Genomic DNA, 17,472 nt, shown 5'->3' on the forward strand with positions numbered 1-17,472 from the left:
GGCACTTATTAGATTTGTAACTAATCTGTTTCTAAGAAACTTTCACTGAAAACCTAACAATAACACAAATGGCAGGTCACTTCCATTAGGAACTTACTTGTACACACTCATCAAATTTAACTGTATTTTCAGGGTTAAAAGCTTTCATACATGGTTTGTAATTATCATGCAGCTTGTAATTAAAAGTAGAGACTTCTTGGGTAATTTTGGGGGAAAAAAATAAAACCAAATTAAACGCAAATTTTCAAGTCCTCTGAGTACACCATAAATCACCATTAAGTCTTTGTATCTAAGGAATATGTACCCTTTGGAACATCATTGTGAAGTCCCCCAGTCTGACAAGATGCAGAGGCTGCAATTCAGCCTTCTGCTGGGATAGAGAACTGGAGAAAAACTGTATGTTTCCATAAAAAGATAGCTGCGGGGATGAGTGTAGTAGATCAGCTGGTTTAGGATATGAATCTTGTCAAGAAGGAAAATGGAACTTGCATGAGTGTTGTTGCATAACAGAATGCCTTATGTCTTTTTAATTAGGAACTGCTAAGGTAATTTAATTGCTACCTTTTAAAATTTGTTTTATTTAATAATTTATATTTCTATGTTAAATGTAAAAGAACAGAATACAAAATGACCTTTATAATTTTATCAGGGTAAATATTTACTTACTTTCCTTGCTGAGATTTCATTGAAGTGTTGTGTGAGCCCCCAGGCTCTTCAATATCTGGTATCTGTTCTGTGTCGGACATCAGAGATGTTTCTCACGGAGCTGACATGCAAAGGGGACTCTTTCAGCACCAGACACTGTCGTAGCAGCTGCCACAGAGAAACTCAAGTTGATAGCTGGACCAGGAGAAAATGGGTTGCTAGAGTATTCTGATCAACCTTGAATTTAAAATGAGCTGTTTGAAGACCCAACAAACAAGACAGTTTCTTTGCCTGGAAGAGGACTGGGAAATTAAGTTATTAATTTATAAAAATGTAAGATCTCAGACCAAGAATACAAAAGCAGATTCCATAAATTATTTATTTCAATTACATCTTTATTTAAGGTGCCAAGATACCTTTAAAAATATAGCACTAAACAAAACAAAAATATAGCACACAGAATATGTATAGAAAGATCATTATGTTCTGTTATTTGATCTCTAATGGCTTCCTTAAATCTTCACAGCTTTTCCTAGGTTAGTCTCTATTTTCCACTGCTCAGATACATTTTATTTTCTCTTTTTGTTTTAGTCAAATGTTATAGCTTTGAATATTGGAGTAGCTAGTTTTAATTAAGTCCAAAGTAGAGAATTGGAAGAGAACATCAAAGCCAACATCTTTCTACTCAGATCCTTTCCAAAACTTCATTTGGTTGAATTGCCCACAATTCAATTAAAACAACAGTAAAATACTCTATGTTTTTACAGGCTTATTCCCTTTATTATCTCATTGTATGTCAGGACCTAAATAGTGAGAGAATAAGTGAGAGAAATAATAATAAATAAATAGTGAGAGAATCAGACCCTTACCTGTATAGTGAGTGCTTATCTTACCGAAATTTAAAATAAAAATTGATTCCCTTAACTAACAGATTTTATACTTGATTCAATTAAAAGAAGTTGAGGGATATGAATGAGGAGAAAGCATAACTAAACCACTTCAAGTGACTGAAATAGCATTCTTGTCTGACTGGGTTTCTTGAATGCCAGACAACTGCTCCTCAAGCTGAGAGCCTGGTGGACCGTTCAGTGTTGTTTCACCTGTCCCTTTTGGCTCAGTGTCATGCAGAAGTGGATGACCAACATTACCCCTGCAAGACTTGTAACATCTTGAATCCTCCCTGATAATTTGTCTATTATAATGATTGTTGAAGGCAACAGACCAGGCCAAGCAATTTCACTGTTACGTGTTAATGATTTAACACATCACACGGACTAACAGATTCACACAAAAAATGAAGTCATTGATGGCATCACCTAATACAGCCTCCTGTGCCAAGGTGGCTAATTTTGAAGCTGGATCAGATAATGGGGGTGGGGCTTTTTTTGGCAAACCAATTTTGATTTTCCAGTACAAATTTGAATATTAATTACAGTGTGAAATTATTTTTCTGTATTAAATACACGTATTTTATCACAGTGTCGAGAGAATAAATCTAGAACTGATTTTGGCACTAAAAGATATAAGGATAATATACACTGAAAATAGTCTCCATCTGCTGCTGAAGTCTCTCTCATTGCCCAGAGTGGTTCTTGGGATTTCTTTCCCTTTGAAGATTTTTGTCAGTGAACATTTCTTTAACTTGCTGTCTACTGAGACTTCAGCTCCCTTTCCCCTACTCCCATTCTGTTGGCTCTGAGCAGGTTGAGCAGATTCCTACTATGTTTGCAGTTTTAGAAAAACCAGGCAGCAAGTTTTCACTTTCACTTTGTATTTGCCTAATAAGGAACTTGGAGCAGCAGTAGACTGAACAATCCTAAATGTTAGAAAAAAACGTGTAACCCAAGCAACACCCCAAAGCAAAACCTCAGCAGTTTACTTTCAAGGTTAGTTTCAAGATTGCATACAAGTAAACTTGTTAGAACCTAGCCATCTGTATAGTATTAGGTGCATATTTGACAAAAAAAAAGGTAAATAAAAAAGCTGTCAAATGACTCTTGAACATTCAAACAGCTTAAAAGCTCTTTGTGTGGTAATGTTGGCACAGTTCCTAAGTGACCAGATGGAATTTTATTAACAGCCAACAGGACAAGGGCTGAGATTTTGTTTCTTAACTTACTATTTTTGAAATGCTTGTAGAGGATGTGTCAGAAAGCTTGATGTACTTTCATACTGCGCAAAATTACACATACACCTTCCCTTAATGCAAAGATGAAGACTGCTTCAGAGGTTGTCATTCCTGTAAGATAGATAAGAAGGTAGTTGTGAGAGGTGTGGTAATTTAGGTATCACTACTTTTTAGTGAATTTCGGAAAGGTGCTTTTATCTATGCAGTTTGTGGTCATACTAAAAGCAGAGCTTAGAAGTAAGCTTCTAATAAATAAACTTAAAGAATGTATTTTATGAAAAAGAACAAAAAAACCCTAAATATTAAAGAGACCCGATTTCTGATATCAGTAACCACTGGTAATAGTGATATCAGATTTCCGTTTAAAGATTCTGGTAAACATTAAGACCATGCAAATTTATGTGACTTCTCCTTTTCTGGTATCATCATGGATTTATTTATTATCAGTAAGAAATACCTGCAAACTGAGAATCTCCATTGTCTCCAGTAAATGACAGGATGATGATTAGCCCTACAGGGAACAGCTGAGGGACCTGAGGTTGTTCAGTCTGGAGAAAAGAATGGTAAGAGGTGACCATATCACTCTCTACAACTCCCCAAAAGAAGGTTGTAGCAAGATGGGCATTGGCCTTTTCCCCCAGATAACTGGAACAAGAGGAAATTACCTCAAGTTGTTCTGAGGAGGCTCAGGTCAGATATTAGGAAAAAATTCTTCACTGGAAGCAGGAAAAAGCTCCCCAGAGAAGTGGTAAAGTCACCATCCCTGGAAGTGTTCAAGAAATGGGTGGATGTCGCATTCTCAATATGTTTTAGGGGGCATAGTGATGTTCAGTCAAAGGGTAGAGCCAATGCTCTTGGAGGTCTTCTCCAGCCTTAAAGAGCCCATGATTCTATAACCTTCAAACCAGACAGAAAAGAAACACAAAAGAAAAATCTGTAACACTCTGTGGACTCTTGGTTCACCCTATTACTTTCAGTTGCTTCCTTTCCATATTTAAGGTTTTCAGGGGACTCATGATAGCTAGAAAAAAGCTGTCTAGTCAGAGATTAGTATTTCATAACATCTGACAGAGCACTGATGTGACATACAATTAGAGCTAGCAGTACCAATTTTGAACCTAGGTATCTTACCCAGACAAAATTCTCACTGTTGCTGGTGAAAGATGTGCCTGAGGGCTTTATACAGAATCAAATCCTGTATTTGTTCAGTAACTCAAGCTGGTATAAGTATAGTTATGACAGATACTGCACCATGCACTTGTACAGTCGATGTGGATTTGCAGAGGGTAGGTGAAAGACCAGAACCAGAGCTTGTTGAAGTCAAAGGGAATTTTTCTTAGTTCTGGAACTTTGTATCCATTACCTGGGTTTTATTTATTTACTTGGTTGGTTGATTAGTTTGGTTTTAGACTCAGTAAGAAGAAAATGTAATTTTAACTTGTTTATCTAAAAAGCTAACAGTAGAGTAAGCTGGTTAAATTGATTAGGAATGTATACTTCAAGTCTAAATTGTTGTCCTGCATTACAACATCCTACAGAAGTCCATTCAGACTAACTTGTAGCATTCCTTATGTGTTATTTTGTTGGTTAATAAGCCATATTTTGGATAGAACTTGGAAAAAGTACAGAGAATTGGCAGCCTCGTTAAATTATGCCACAAAAGAAATCAATGTTCTAATATGGTAAGGGAAATAATTTAACAAAAAATTAAGAAGCTCTTTAGGAAAGTGCTTTCCTCCTATTCGTTTGTGTAATGTCTAGGCTGGCATTTGTAATCAGCTAACTTGAGTCACATTAGGATCAAGACTTTTAGAGCAGGTACAGTCAGAAAAAGTTAGACACAGTAGTGTAGGCAAAGACCATCTCAAAGAAAAGATAAAGCTGAAAAGCTTGATATGCTTAGTTTTAAATGTGCTGTTTCTAGACTGTACTGTTTCAGTAGTTTAATTTTCTTCTGTTTGTTTTCTAGCACCTGTTCTTGCGTCGTGACTTGACAAAGTGACTTGCTTGCTAGATTAAAAGTGCTTCAGGCAGAAATCATCTGGAAGAGCAGAAAAAGAAGAGAAAGAAAACAAAATAACAGAATAAACCACCTAAATAAATTTAAAAAGAGCCAGTATAGAGATGCAAACCCTGCCAGCTCTGTGTGTGTGTGCATGGACACATGCAGGCATGCAGCTTGTCTCTTCTATACTGCTCCATATGATTATATGTAGTACAGCATTGTAGGGAATGATAGATTTGATTAGCATTAAGGTTGCTTCTTCTTTTCCAAGATCCTGTTTCAGTCATTTACTGGATGTTCACAAAGAGCTATATTCTGTTCCAGCTGTCTGCTTTAGGCTGTTCATTTTAATTTCCTTCATGAGTTCTTGCATGAGCAAGAAACAGGTTTGGACTACTGTCTGAAGTAACAGTAGTCATTTAAGGTATATTTTGGTCCTGTTGTTTTTCCCCCACTAAATGTTTTTAATTCTGTGCATAGGGCGGGCAGTAATCAGGAATAATCTGGTGGAGGAGACCTTCCCCTGCCTTTTGTGTTGCAGTACTTTGAAGCCATCTCATAAACTAAGGAGGGGTGGGTATGTAGAGAGAAGCATTTACAGCTGAATGTTCCCACAAAGAGCAGGATCCCCTTTTGCCCCGTGTGATACCTGACACTCTCTTGATAGCTGCCCATGATGTGTTGAGCTCAGCAGGGCTCTGCTTTATAGAAGTGCTGGGTGTCATCTGTACCTGCATCTGAAGACTCCTGCAGAATCCAGAGTGTGCAGGAATTCTGGAACCTGAAAATCTCTTGTGGAAAACCCCACTTCCCACACAGATACTTTTAACCCTAAATTTCCAGTCCTCCCATTCATTCACACAGTGCATTGCTTCCCTCCTACTTTATAAATACCTTCTGAAAGCAAGCACATTCATATCTTTGAAGCATGATGACATAATGTAATGATAGTAACTTTGTAATTGCCACTGAGAAAGGAAATGATCCTTCATCTTTTAGTAGTACCTGGTAAATAAAAGGAGAACCACTTGCCAAGAAGGAGGATATGAAAAGACATTCAGCTGTTCTTTGACAGAACATTTCTCCTGAAAGAGAGAGGTGTCCCTTGGATAAAACAGTATTCTTCATGTGTACATCTTGGCATGCATGTATTGCATGGTAAATATTTTACATGGTGAAATATATGTGGGTTGATTTAATTTTGGAACTTTCTGTGTTTAAAACCATTTTGATAATATGACTCAGTGAAGATCAGGCACGTGGAGAAAAAAAGCAATATGAAAATAAAATATGCAAATACAAATGCAATCTTGTCAATTAAATTGTAATTCTTTACAAATTGGTAGCCATCTTGATAGTTTTTTCAACTACTGCTAGTAAAAAAGTATCAGAAAGGATCTTTCCATATACTGAGAACCAAATTATTTAGAATAATTACTTTTTCTATCGTTAGCTGATTTTTAAATAAAATGTATCCACTACAGACTCCCTTTATGAAAAAAATCTATTTCATTCTTCTTCTAGGACTAGTTTTAAGCAAAATCTTTTAAGACTTTTTGTAAAGCAGTAGAGTTATGTTGATTTCACTGAATTTTGATCGGTTTCTTTAGACCTTAAGATAATTCCAGATATGCAGTGTTTAATTATGAAATATAAAGATACCTCAATCTGTACCATGTTTTTCTAGAAAAGATTTTAAAAAATTTCCAAAGTTCTGCAAATTCTTTTGAAATGTCATTCTTGCAGCCTTTGCAAGTCATTATTTAAGTAATAGAGGATCATTAATGTGCAGAATCAAATTACAGATCCATATACCTTGGCATAGTGTAAATGTTTTTAATATTAGAATCTATTGTTTATCTGTGGCTACAGTAAAAATAATACGTGAAATTCTTTTTAAAGATATCAAATGTCCTCCAAGGGACGGGGGGAAGCAAACAGAAAATTTACATTGGCAAGAAATTCCAAGTGTACTGACTGCTGGTTGGTGCCACTTGTTTTAGGTTTCTATCCTAATTTTGAATACAGATTGACTAAGTAGCTGTTAGTGTGTATAAGCTGACCTGATAATTACAAAAACTAATTAGGTGGCTTAGTGCTCAGGTGGCAGTGAGTCATGGTGTGTCAGTGTTTTCAGGTGATAAAAATGAAGCCCCATGTCAGAAGAACAGATGCAGAACCAAGAGGATAAATGAAAGAGTAACAAGTCTCTAAGACCAGATGGCATATATCTAAGATGCAGAAAGTGTTTAAGAATGAAGCAGCTGAACTGCTGTCAAAAATAGACACTCTCATTAAAATTAGTTACTATGCTAGAAAAGTAGAGCAAATGTACCTAAGTAAAAAGCAGGTTGCAGTAGAAGCCCTGCAGTTAATGATCCATCATTATATCCCTGGAACTGGAAAATTTGTTGGGAAAAAAGCATTAACCCACCTCAGTGACCGTGGTAGGACAGAAACAAACAGGGCTTCTGTTTCCAAAAAAAAGTTCTTTCCTGATTAAGATCTTGGTCTTGTATGTCTGTACAGGTGTTCTGGCATTACTAATAAAAAACAAATTCTTCACTTCTGCCCTCTGACAGCATATAAGTACCTCCTGATTAGATTCTAGGTTTAAAAATTTTGTGGATGGGCTAGGAGCAAAGAGTTGTCTCTAATGATGTCTTTGGGTGGTTTGAAAATATTGTACACTTGGGAGCGCTTGAGGGCAGCTGCTACAAAGAAAGAAAGGGATAGAGTATTTTTTGGCAATGGGCTGAATGTGAGAAAAAGATTCTTCTGTCCCCAATAAACTCTGTATTTGAAGTGTTTTGCATGCCTATGTGAACATTTGAATGGGCCTAGGTATCTTCTGAAAAGTTACCACGAGGATGTGTCTCAGTTTATATAGGTCCAAAAAAGACCCATGCTGTACATTTCTGCCAGCTTATTCAATGTCCTGGGAGCTAAAAGGCTCCCATGATTTTGCAGCAGTCTTCCGTTCTCTTTGGGGAAGTGCCATCTGGGGTCATCAAAGACCAAAGCTGTGCTACAGATCTCACCAGCTGCTGGGATTTCTGCTGCAAGAAGTCATTCAGGCCAAATATATAAATCTCACCCAGATGGATTATGTGTCTGATCTCTGTGTCAGGTTCTCAAATAATACCACATCAGAATACACTTTTCATCAAAAACTGTGGTGAGCCTGGGTTGGATTTCCCTTATGGGTTAGTTTGGACTGAAAGTCTAGTAAGTTCAAGTCTGTACAAGAAAATGAAGTCATTTCTGCAGTCTAGCCCATGTGCATGTATGCTCTTACATTTTAAGAGATTTATGCTGTTATAACACAAGGAGACCCATAAAGTGGCACCATTCCTTCTGCTCAATTTTGATGTCTCATTGTTTCCTGAGAGGCAGTGAAACAGACTCAAAAGGCTCTGATGTTAATACAGGCACCATCCCCGGAACAGCAGAACTGCTGGAACTTGTTTTTTTATCTGATCAGCATGTTTCAGTATGTCCCATTTCAATATCTATTAATTTTGAATTCCTTAGTCTGTTTAATAACAACATGTCTACATCTGTGAAGTGTCAATCAAAAGATACTGTCAATATGAATGATATGTTCAAAATCCTTAATTTGTAGAGAAAATATCTATACTGGATAAAATGTTATAAGATATATGGAAAACAAAACAGTCCAGAGAAAAACTGACCTCTAAATACTCAGCTAAGACATTGTACATACTTTATTAACATCAGTGTTGGAATAGGGTTTTTCCTGTGATTTGGGTGAAGATGCTCTGGACTTGGCAAAATTGGCAAGTTGGTTCTTACCTTCAGAAGCTGCATTATTAGAAAGACTATTGGGTACCTGTTCAAACTTTTTGCAGTCTAACCAGCACTCCTGTGGCCTTGACCCTAAACAAAGTTGATGAACTATCAAATTTTTACTAGATGAAATAGAACAGTTCTTTTGTATAAAACAAGTCAGTGACTGCAAATAGGAGTGAGTCATAGAAAAGCTCTTAGAAAAAAGGGTACAGTGAAGTGAAAGAGAATATTAAAACATTCACTAATGTTAGTTTCTTATTAATTTTCTCTGTAAAAATGCCTGCACAAGCGATAGCAAAAGGTTGCAAGAGACAGTAGTAATACTGTGCTACCAAAAAGCAATGTGGGTAATCAAAGAATTTAAACTGCCTCATTTTTTATGAGTGTTTGTGCAGGAGTAGCTATTGGGGAAAACAAAATGTAACCGTAGGTGGAATGGGCCAGACAGGTCTGACAGCTCTTGGCAGACTCCACTTGCTAACTTATCAGTTTGTAACATTAGGATATACAGGATTAAGGTGTGTGGGATTCAGAGCTTCCTGTCCAGATAAGATAACTTATTTTCTGAAAGCAATACAGTAAGTCAGATATGAGAGACTCCCTGTGCTTAGGATCATTAACAAAATAGTTTATACTTGTATTAAATTTCAGACTTCATGCCACACATATTCACAACTTAATACCACATTATTGACCAACTGTACCACAGGGAACATTACTAGCCAATTTTTACCTCAGCCATCCTAATCTTGTGCCTTTAGATCTTCCTAATCTGAGCTTCACATGACTTGCATGTTGACACAATGTACCAACTCACGTTTCTGATACACAGCCAAAAAGATTCCTTATATTGCTTTATTTCATGGGGTTTATTGCTGACAATCTGATCAGCCTGTGCATCAACGAGCCTTTTGGAAACAGCTTCTGTAGGAGAGGAGGAGACACAAAAGTAAGCAGGAGATGATCACAAGAAAACATCAGGTGTTTTGTACTTGGAAAAGAAGCATTTGCAGCTTCTTCACTAAACAATGGGTTTAGGGCAACGGTGAACAGCAGGAGTCGGAAAGCCTTGTGTGATTATATGGTGAGAGCCCTCTGGAACACTACAGCACTTCTCTGAATATCCCTGTCAGTGTCATCTCAGACTGTAAGGGTTTGTTCTTTACAGGACAACAAAAGAAAAAAAACAAAACTATAACAAAACCTCTGAATCTGTTGAAGATATGTTTCCACATATCCAGGATTCTTGGATTTCACAAGCAACTGTCTTTTTCAAAGTATCAACTCAGTTTAGAAAGGAAATGGACTAGGACAGAAAGAACCATAGGAAACAAGTTCTTTCTTGAAGGATGGTTTCTTCCCTCTGTGCTCTTGGCCTTGTGGCATTGGGTAAAGAGATCTGTTGTTTCTACAGTATTCTCATTATATTTTCTTCTTTAGTACAGAGTGATTAAGTGTCAAGCTGCAAGAGTTTAGAGTTGTAGGCTTATTAGAAAATCAAGGATTATTGTAATTTATTTTAGAAGTACACTTTATGAGTATGGTTTCTAAATTAATATCTCCTGTTATGTTATTTTAAAAATACACACAGCATCCAAGTATACCTAGTGGAAGGCAATTTGGCACACAGTGCAACATTGTTTCATAAGATATTTTAAAAGTAGTGTGGTCACAAGTACCATTGTCAGAAGTACCCATTGATACTTGAAGTTTGTCTAAAGTTGCAGTTAAATGTCCATGTATGTCAGTGGGATGTGCACATGCTTGGTACCAGGAAAAATTGAGTTCTTTGTCCTAGGGAATGAAATATTTAGATTGTCACATTTGACTGCAAAAATGTGTAATTTTGCATATCATCTGTAATTGTGTAGTATTAAAATAGTGGACTTCACATGGCACTGTGCAGAAAGGAGTGGTAGGAAAATAGACTGTGGAGACTTCTAACTATTGTAGGTTCTGATGTGGAATGGAGTGAAAGAAACAACAAGTATTTTATATAAAGCACTCATCTATGCACAGAAAAATGAAATGTGGGATCTTGTGATTTATTGAAGTAGAACAAGCAAAGTAGAACAGGCTGTAAGAGAGAAATAAAATCTGGGTGTGCTCTATGACAATAGGCTGCAAAATCTGATGTGACAGTGAATTTCTTATCTTTGAATTTTCTTCTTCCCCAGATTAAAGGAACCCTTGCTTTTCATATATATGGTAGATTGAGTCTTCTTATTGTAAATGTTGCTATAGCTTCAAAGTTAAGTGTGTGAATATACAAGGAGACGAGATGTCTCTAAGGAAGGAAGAGAATTAGTGCTATGTTAGCAGAAAACTGAAGAGAAGAATGTGAGAAGGAGGCAGGTGAAGAAGGTGTGAGAGGAGGTGGAGTGCACAATGTAAAATTGTAGTACTGGGGCTGGTCATTGACAAGTTGTGTCTTTTGACAAGTTCTAGTGATACATTCTGAGTAATGTATTTAAGTAATGAGACTTTGCAGTGCATGTTCAACTTTACTGTTGGCTGAAGGTGATTCAAGAAAAGTGCTGTCGTAAGCCTTCTAGAGAGTAATGTGAGTATGAGAGGAAATCAGATTTAGGGGCTTTTCCAGCTAACTTGTTCCAGAAAGTGGCAGCTCAGTGTAGTGAGGAGGTGATAGGGAGGAAGGTTTTTAAAATCTGGAGGAGCCACAACCAAGTGTGGTTGCATTGAGTACTGACACTCCTGGCTGTAGTGTTGCTAAGAACGTGTTTATTACTGAATAGACAAAATAACTGCCTGATCATAGAAACATATAAGCAATTTCATATATAAATATTGAGCACTTTAGAAAGTTAAGTATCTCACCTTTTTCTGTATGAACTGTAATGAACTACAAAAGCATATGCTAATAAAAATTGGAGGTGGAACAAAAGCCACAGCTTTGGCTGAGAAGCAAAGCAGCTCCAGGAGTGAGATTCCACCCTTTTCATGGGATGCCTGCTGTGTCTTCACTCTTTTCCTTTGCACCATCCCATACATAAGGCAAGTGAAGAGGAGGCAGAGCACAGCAGGTGCCAGCTCACCTGTCAAGGAGGCTTCCTACGCTGGTGGCAAGCTCTAAGCAGCACTGGCAGCTAGTCAGGCTCAGAAGATACCAGTGATGCACTGAAAAGAAACTGCACCTATGGCTGTGTCGAGCTTGGGTCAAGGCTCTTGATCAGCCACTGGGAACAAGAGACAGTGAGACACTATTTAACATTATTTGTTTTGAGTAACACTTTCTGCTTGCTGTCCAGAGTTGGCATGGAAACTGAATCAGCACTCCTTTTGAAAAGAATAGTCCATTCAGAGTGAGGTTAGTCATCAGTGGGCTTACCAGAGGCTCAGGCTGCAGCTGCAGCCTTAAACCTTGCTCATAAAAGGATAGAATCCTCAAAATGGTAACAGTCATACTACCCCAACCATTATTGGGCAAATAGGTGTCTTTTGAGAATGATGTAATTTCATTTGCATTTCGGTGGTGGTGGGTTTTTTAAAGAAGGAAGAGTTAATCATCTGAAATCCGCAAGAGAACTTTCATATTTCGAGAAGATGCCATCTGTTTCTATGGATCAGTTGAATTTAAAGAGTTAACACAATTCCTATAAACTGATGCTTGTAACATTGTGGTGGAAAGTGGCATAATTCTAAAAAGGCTCTAAGCTTAGCACTAGGCATCTGTGAATAGTCAAGATGGAAGCCTACACAGCATGCAGAAATTGGCATTTTCAATTACTTTGTCTCTATTGATGATGAAGAATATCAAGATATGCTTATTTCTATTCTATTTTATTCCCACATGCAAGGGGAGAAGCAAAGAAACAGCTGCTGGTTTTCTGAACCAGCAAGGCTGAGAAAACACTGAGAGATAAATTGCTGTTCAGTGGCATTTCATAAAGCCATTTCATCTGCTGTGACATCCTGTTCTCAGATGCAAAATGATAAATGTATATATAAATTTGAAAAGTTTCATTTCATCTATAACCTTTGCCTCCTGGCTTTTTGTATCCTCAGAATACAGACCATGCATGTCTTCTTCATTGATACAGGAACTGTTTACACTAACTATTTACATTCAAGACTATAGTGCTGTTACCAAACTGATGAGGACATTTATTTCTTTTTCCTTTGTGTTTCTCAAGCAGATAATTTAAGTGAAGCCCTGAAAAAGCTGAAGATAACATCCACTGACAGCACAGCAGATAGCTTGGAGGGATGCTTGGACTGTCTGCTTCAAGCTCTGGCACAAAACAGTAAGTTGTATGGACCTTTCACATTTTAAATCATATTAGATCCGTGAATTAAAATGTGGCAGAAAGACTGACTCAAGCAGTAGGCTGCTAGATTGGCTCTATTGAGTTTTGGGGGTTTTTAACCCATATATCTGTAATTTTCTGGTAGCAATGAAGACAGTGACAGGTAAATACCTGAATATTTGGAACAGCTGTAGTTCATTCCTTTCTCCACAAGGAAGTAGAACACTTTTTTAATTGATCATTCAAGAAAAAAATGAACAGAGATGGAGAAATAAGCCTCATAAGATGGGGAAAAGGATAAGGGAGCTGCTAGCTAATTCTGGTTGAAAGACCATAGTTTCCCATTTGTAATGTATTTCTCCTCACACTTCTGATCACAGATTTCCTAATTCCAGGAGTTTCAATTAGAACTAGGCTGGATATCCAAAGACAGTCCAAGTTTGATATGTAGTATGTAACAAAAATAACATCAGAATGGAACAAGATGTTATTTTCACCAAAAACTTTAGAATGCTTGTCCCCACTCCCAGTAGACAGCAAGGTAAGGTTAATGAAGATGACAATTTATAAGATTTTTCAGTATTTAACTTTGTTAGTGCTTCAGATTGTGGCAGAAGAAGAATTTCAGGTTGAAAAACTTCTCGGGATAGGTACAAGCCATGATTAAAACTTTTTTATTTTAAAAAGAGCCCTCTGGAAGTATCAGTACACTCAAAAGTACAAAGTATTAATAAGCCTGATAGTATTGTACAAATCAAAGCCTTTTGGATTAGCTGGTGTAAAATACTTCATGAGGATTTTCACAACTGAATATAAGCACCATCCAGATCAAGTCAAAAATGGATTATAACAGTGTTTGCATTTACTAATTATTCTGTTTTTAATTATCACTATTTTAGAAGGAGATTATCAGCCAGAAAGTAATAAAATTTTTAAGGTTTAGATCAATCATTTTTTGAAGGTTCTGGATTTATTTACAAGGTATATCCAATACTTTAATCCAACCTCCAGTTGGATTTACTTCCACTATTTGAAGCGTAATACTTAAACAATAAGTTCTAAAAAGATCATATGAAAAGTGACAGCTTACTCATGTAAATAACAGAGTTTGCTATTTTGCCTATGAAGGTCACATAGCTGTGTCAGAGAACAAGTCTGGCAGATGCAAAGTAATTTTACTAATGTACAGCAAACTTACTGATGCTTCTTTGCAACCAGACTCTTCTGCCTCAGTCTAGGGCTTTGCTCTTCCTTCCAAAATCTGTTCTGTTCTAGATTTGTAGCTGCCAGATCAGATAAACAGATTATTAGGATTTTGACCTCTCTCTTTGGGGTAGTTCTAGAAAATATATTCTCTCCATAATTTCCCATGCTCTTGGGTGTGTAAGTCAGTGCCATGGATATAGCCCTGCTGAGCTGCCCTATGATACACATCTCCATATATTTGCATTTGCCCAAGATTGAGGGCAAGTGAAATAATGCACTGAAAATTAAATGGGTCAGATAAGACAGGTTTTTTAAACAGCTTGCTGGTAATTTATGAACCAGTATATCAATTCTGTTTCAAGGGAACTGGACATTTCCATACCTAAGTTTTGCTAAGTCTCTTTGGACAATGGACTTTAGTTATCAAGGTTGTCTGATGATTTGGGGAACAGACTTATGGCTTGAGATAATTATATGAGAACAGCAGTACATTCAAAAGACTTCAGAGATTGATTCAACAAATAGATACATAATCAGCATTGTAAATGCTTTCTCACAGCTCTCATCCATCCAGTTAACATCTTAACATGGATTTAGCTGATTGATTTTTAATGATAGTCTATATTATCATATATACAATACCTAGTTATGAGAGACACACTGTACCTTTGTCTGTGTACAAATTATTACACAATAATAATGAGAAATCAAATTGTTTATATAAAAGTACGTGTTAATTGTAATGCAGAAATCATTTAAATAATATTTTGCAAACAGTTATTCTGCTCTCTTTTAGTATATTTCCATGTGTATGATTAAATTAATGAAGTATACATTTATATTATAGTTCAGTAAATCATCATATTAATGTGAAAGAAGCAAGCCATTCAAGGAAGAGTTCATTTTAAGATAATTTTATAGAACTGTGATTTTGTTGGGAGTTCATGGTAGTATTGGTAATCACAGAAGTTAAAGTTTTATTCACTGCTTTAAGACTTGGAGATAAAAATATTATTTTTTCTTATATAAAATTCAGTACATTACTAATATGCTAATGCAACCCACTCCCATCTACTGCCAGCCAAAATCAGTAGTTAAACCCAATGATGCTACAACAAATTGAGATTTTCAGTAAAGGACAACTTCAGTTTTGCATAGTGTATGTACACGTGCATGTTTTAGTGACCATTACACCACTATCCATTGGTATCTGCATGCAGCATATGTTTGTGGCTGCTGCAGAATGCTATATTCCCTAGTCTCTAAGTGTACAGTGAAAATTATAGTTCCATTTATTTTGCATACAATCTTTATGTTCTCATTATGCTAAAACATTACTTTCTTCTCATTTTTTCTACTGTATAGAAAGACAAGAAAAAGTTATGATGACTATCATAACTTTTCATTTCATTCTATGTAATCTGCTGTGTTTTCTTTTGTTTTTCACTCTCTTTGTCAAAACCGATCTGTTGATAGTCCTAGACAGGTGTAATGCCCTGGAACATGATACCTCCTGCCTGACTTTAGGAGCTATTCTGCCATTTGTCACAGCAGTCAAATTAAGGTGCATGCACACACACATATGCTATACTACAGAAGGGCGAGTCACATACTCAGCTGAATGTGATAACTGCTGGTAAATATTTGGCAAGCCAAATTCAAATTGTTTTAACTACAGTTTGTCTAGGAGAAACTTGCATAGCCCTTCACATCTGAGACCTGGGTCTGAAAATCCTGCACAGATGGTTTTCTTAGGAGACATTGTTTTGAAATACATATATTCCTCTTTATGCAGATATTTTAGTTCTTGTCTGTCACCAGCACTTCTGTCTGAGGCCATTCATATATGGTCTAGCTTGTAGCACTAGAGAAAACTGAGGGTTTTTTTTTTGAAGATGAAAGAGGTAAAAATGACAGAAGAATGAGACATAAATATGCATTAGAATGCTTTAGAATAATGACATACCTCATTTTGTGTGGAGTTCCTTCAGCATTCCCAGTGAAGTTAACTAGCATTTGTGAAGACTTGGCAGACATAAAGCTGCAGTAACATAACTCAGGATTCACAGGTAATGTAAGAGCTCCTTTCACCACCATGGATCTACCTCATTCACAGAAGCTGAGATTCTGTCCACCTTGCTTCTGAAAGAAAAACACAAATATTTGATCTCTGTCCTCCTGCAAGCACTCACCATCTGCTAAACTTCCCATAATTCAGATTTTTAAGGAAAGGCTGAGGTACGTGATTCATAAACATTGTTAGCAGGAAAAAACAGAGCCAGCCTTGCACTAAATGAATTTCTGGCTTATATTCAATCAAGAGGTGAAAGGTGTGTATTACATGTGTTTTCTTTTAACAATTATACATTAAAACAAGTTATTCCACTGTTTGCTCCATATAATCTGGATTAGTTCTATACAGGCCTGAATTGGTGTGTTATTGTCAAAGAATTTTGGTGATCTAGAAGCAGACTGCTTACAGTGACATGGAGTGTAGAATGATCATAACAATGAGAAAAGGCACAAACGTCCTCAAAAGTATGAGTAAGGCATGTACTGAAGAAAATTAACTTGAAAGATCATATGGTTACATTTCTGGAATGAAGTATGTGAAGTATAATTGCTTTATTCTGTATCTTGCACCCAAGGAAAATATTGGGTATGTACTACTATTGGATATTGGGAACAATTGGTTAATTTTCTTGTGTAAGGAATTACAGGAGATAACAATACTGGCCATTCTATTCAGTCAGCATATACAAATTAATACTTGTTAAGAGCCATTTCATAAATACTATGCCTATCAAAAAAAGTGCATTTATCATAACATCTCTAAATAAATGTCCTTCCTGAGAGAAAGAAAGCAAAAAGGAAATAGAGGTTTTCTTTTAAACAGCAGGCTCTCTGGGACATAGCTATTGCAGTAACAACAAAAAAAAGTTACTGCTAGTCCAGGCGTGCTGTGTTTCAGATACAAGAAGTTACAGCAGACATAAATAACCCAGTTTGGATAAATGAGAATCTGAAAAATCTGCTGAGAATGTTATTTTTGGCTCTGCTGTACTCAGCATAAGAGGCTGAAAATGCCCACTAATCCCAGCTTTCAGCACCTGGCTCTGAAAATGTCTGACATGTAGCTGGAGTGGAAAGGCTGGCACATGCATTTGAAATATTTTTTTACATGCACTTTTTAGAAGATTAAGAATATGAGTTTACATGTGTGTGTGAAAAAATGGTTTTGCAAAATCACAACAATAAAGATAAGCTTATGTGAGAGGTCTAGGCCCCAGTTTTGAAAAGGATTTTGAAACATTGGAAAAATTTGAAATAACGCACTTTACCTTAAAGATGTGGCTGACTAAGGTGCCTTATTTTCTACTTGTTGAGCTTTGCTAATACCTGGTAAC

General features: G+C 36.6%; 1 protein-coding gene across 3 annotated transcripts in view; it reads left to right on the plus strand.

Annotated features, from left to right (window-relative positions):
* Positions 1-17,472, plus strand: part of RAP1GDS1 (Rap1 GTPase-GDP dissociation stimulator 1) — a 90,302-nt gene that overhangs the window by 18,936 nt on the left and 53,894 nt on the right. For 2 of the 3 annotated variants that reach the window (XM_064417030.1, XM_064417029.1), the window contains exon 2: positions 12,746-12,856. In XM_064417030.1, coding sequence (XP_064273100.1) covers positions 12,746-12,856 — 111 coding nt within the window. The remainder of the gene's footprint in view (positions 1-12,745; positions 12,857-17,472) is intronic. The other variant, XM_064417028.1, reaches the window with a different exon arrangement.

This window comes from Passer domesticus, chromosome 4 (genome assembly GCF_036417665.1).
Source record: "Passer domesticus isolate bPasDom1 chromosome 4, bPasDom1.hap1, whole genome shotgun sequence".
Taxonomy (NCBI): domain Eukaryota; kingdom Metazoa; phylum Chordata; class Aves; order Passeriformes; family Passeridae; genus Passer; species Passer domesticus.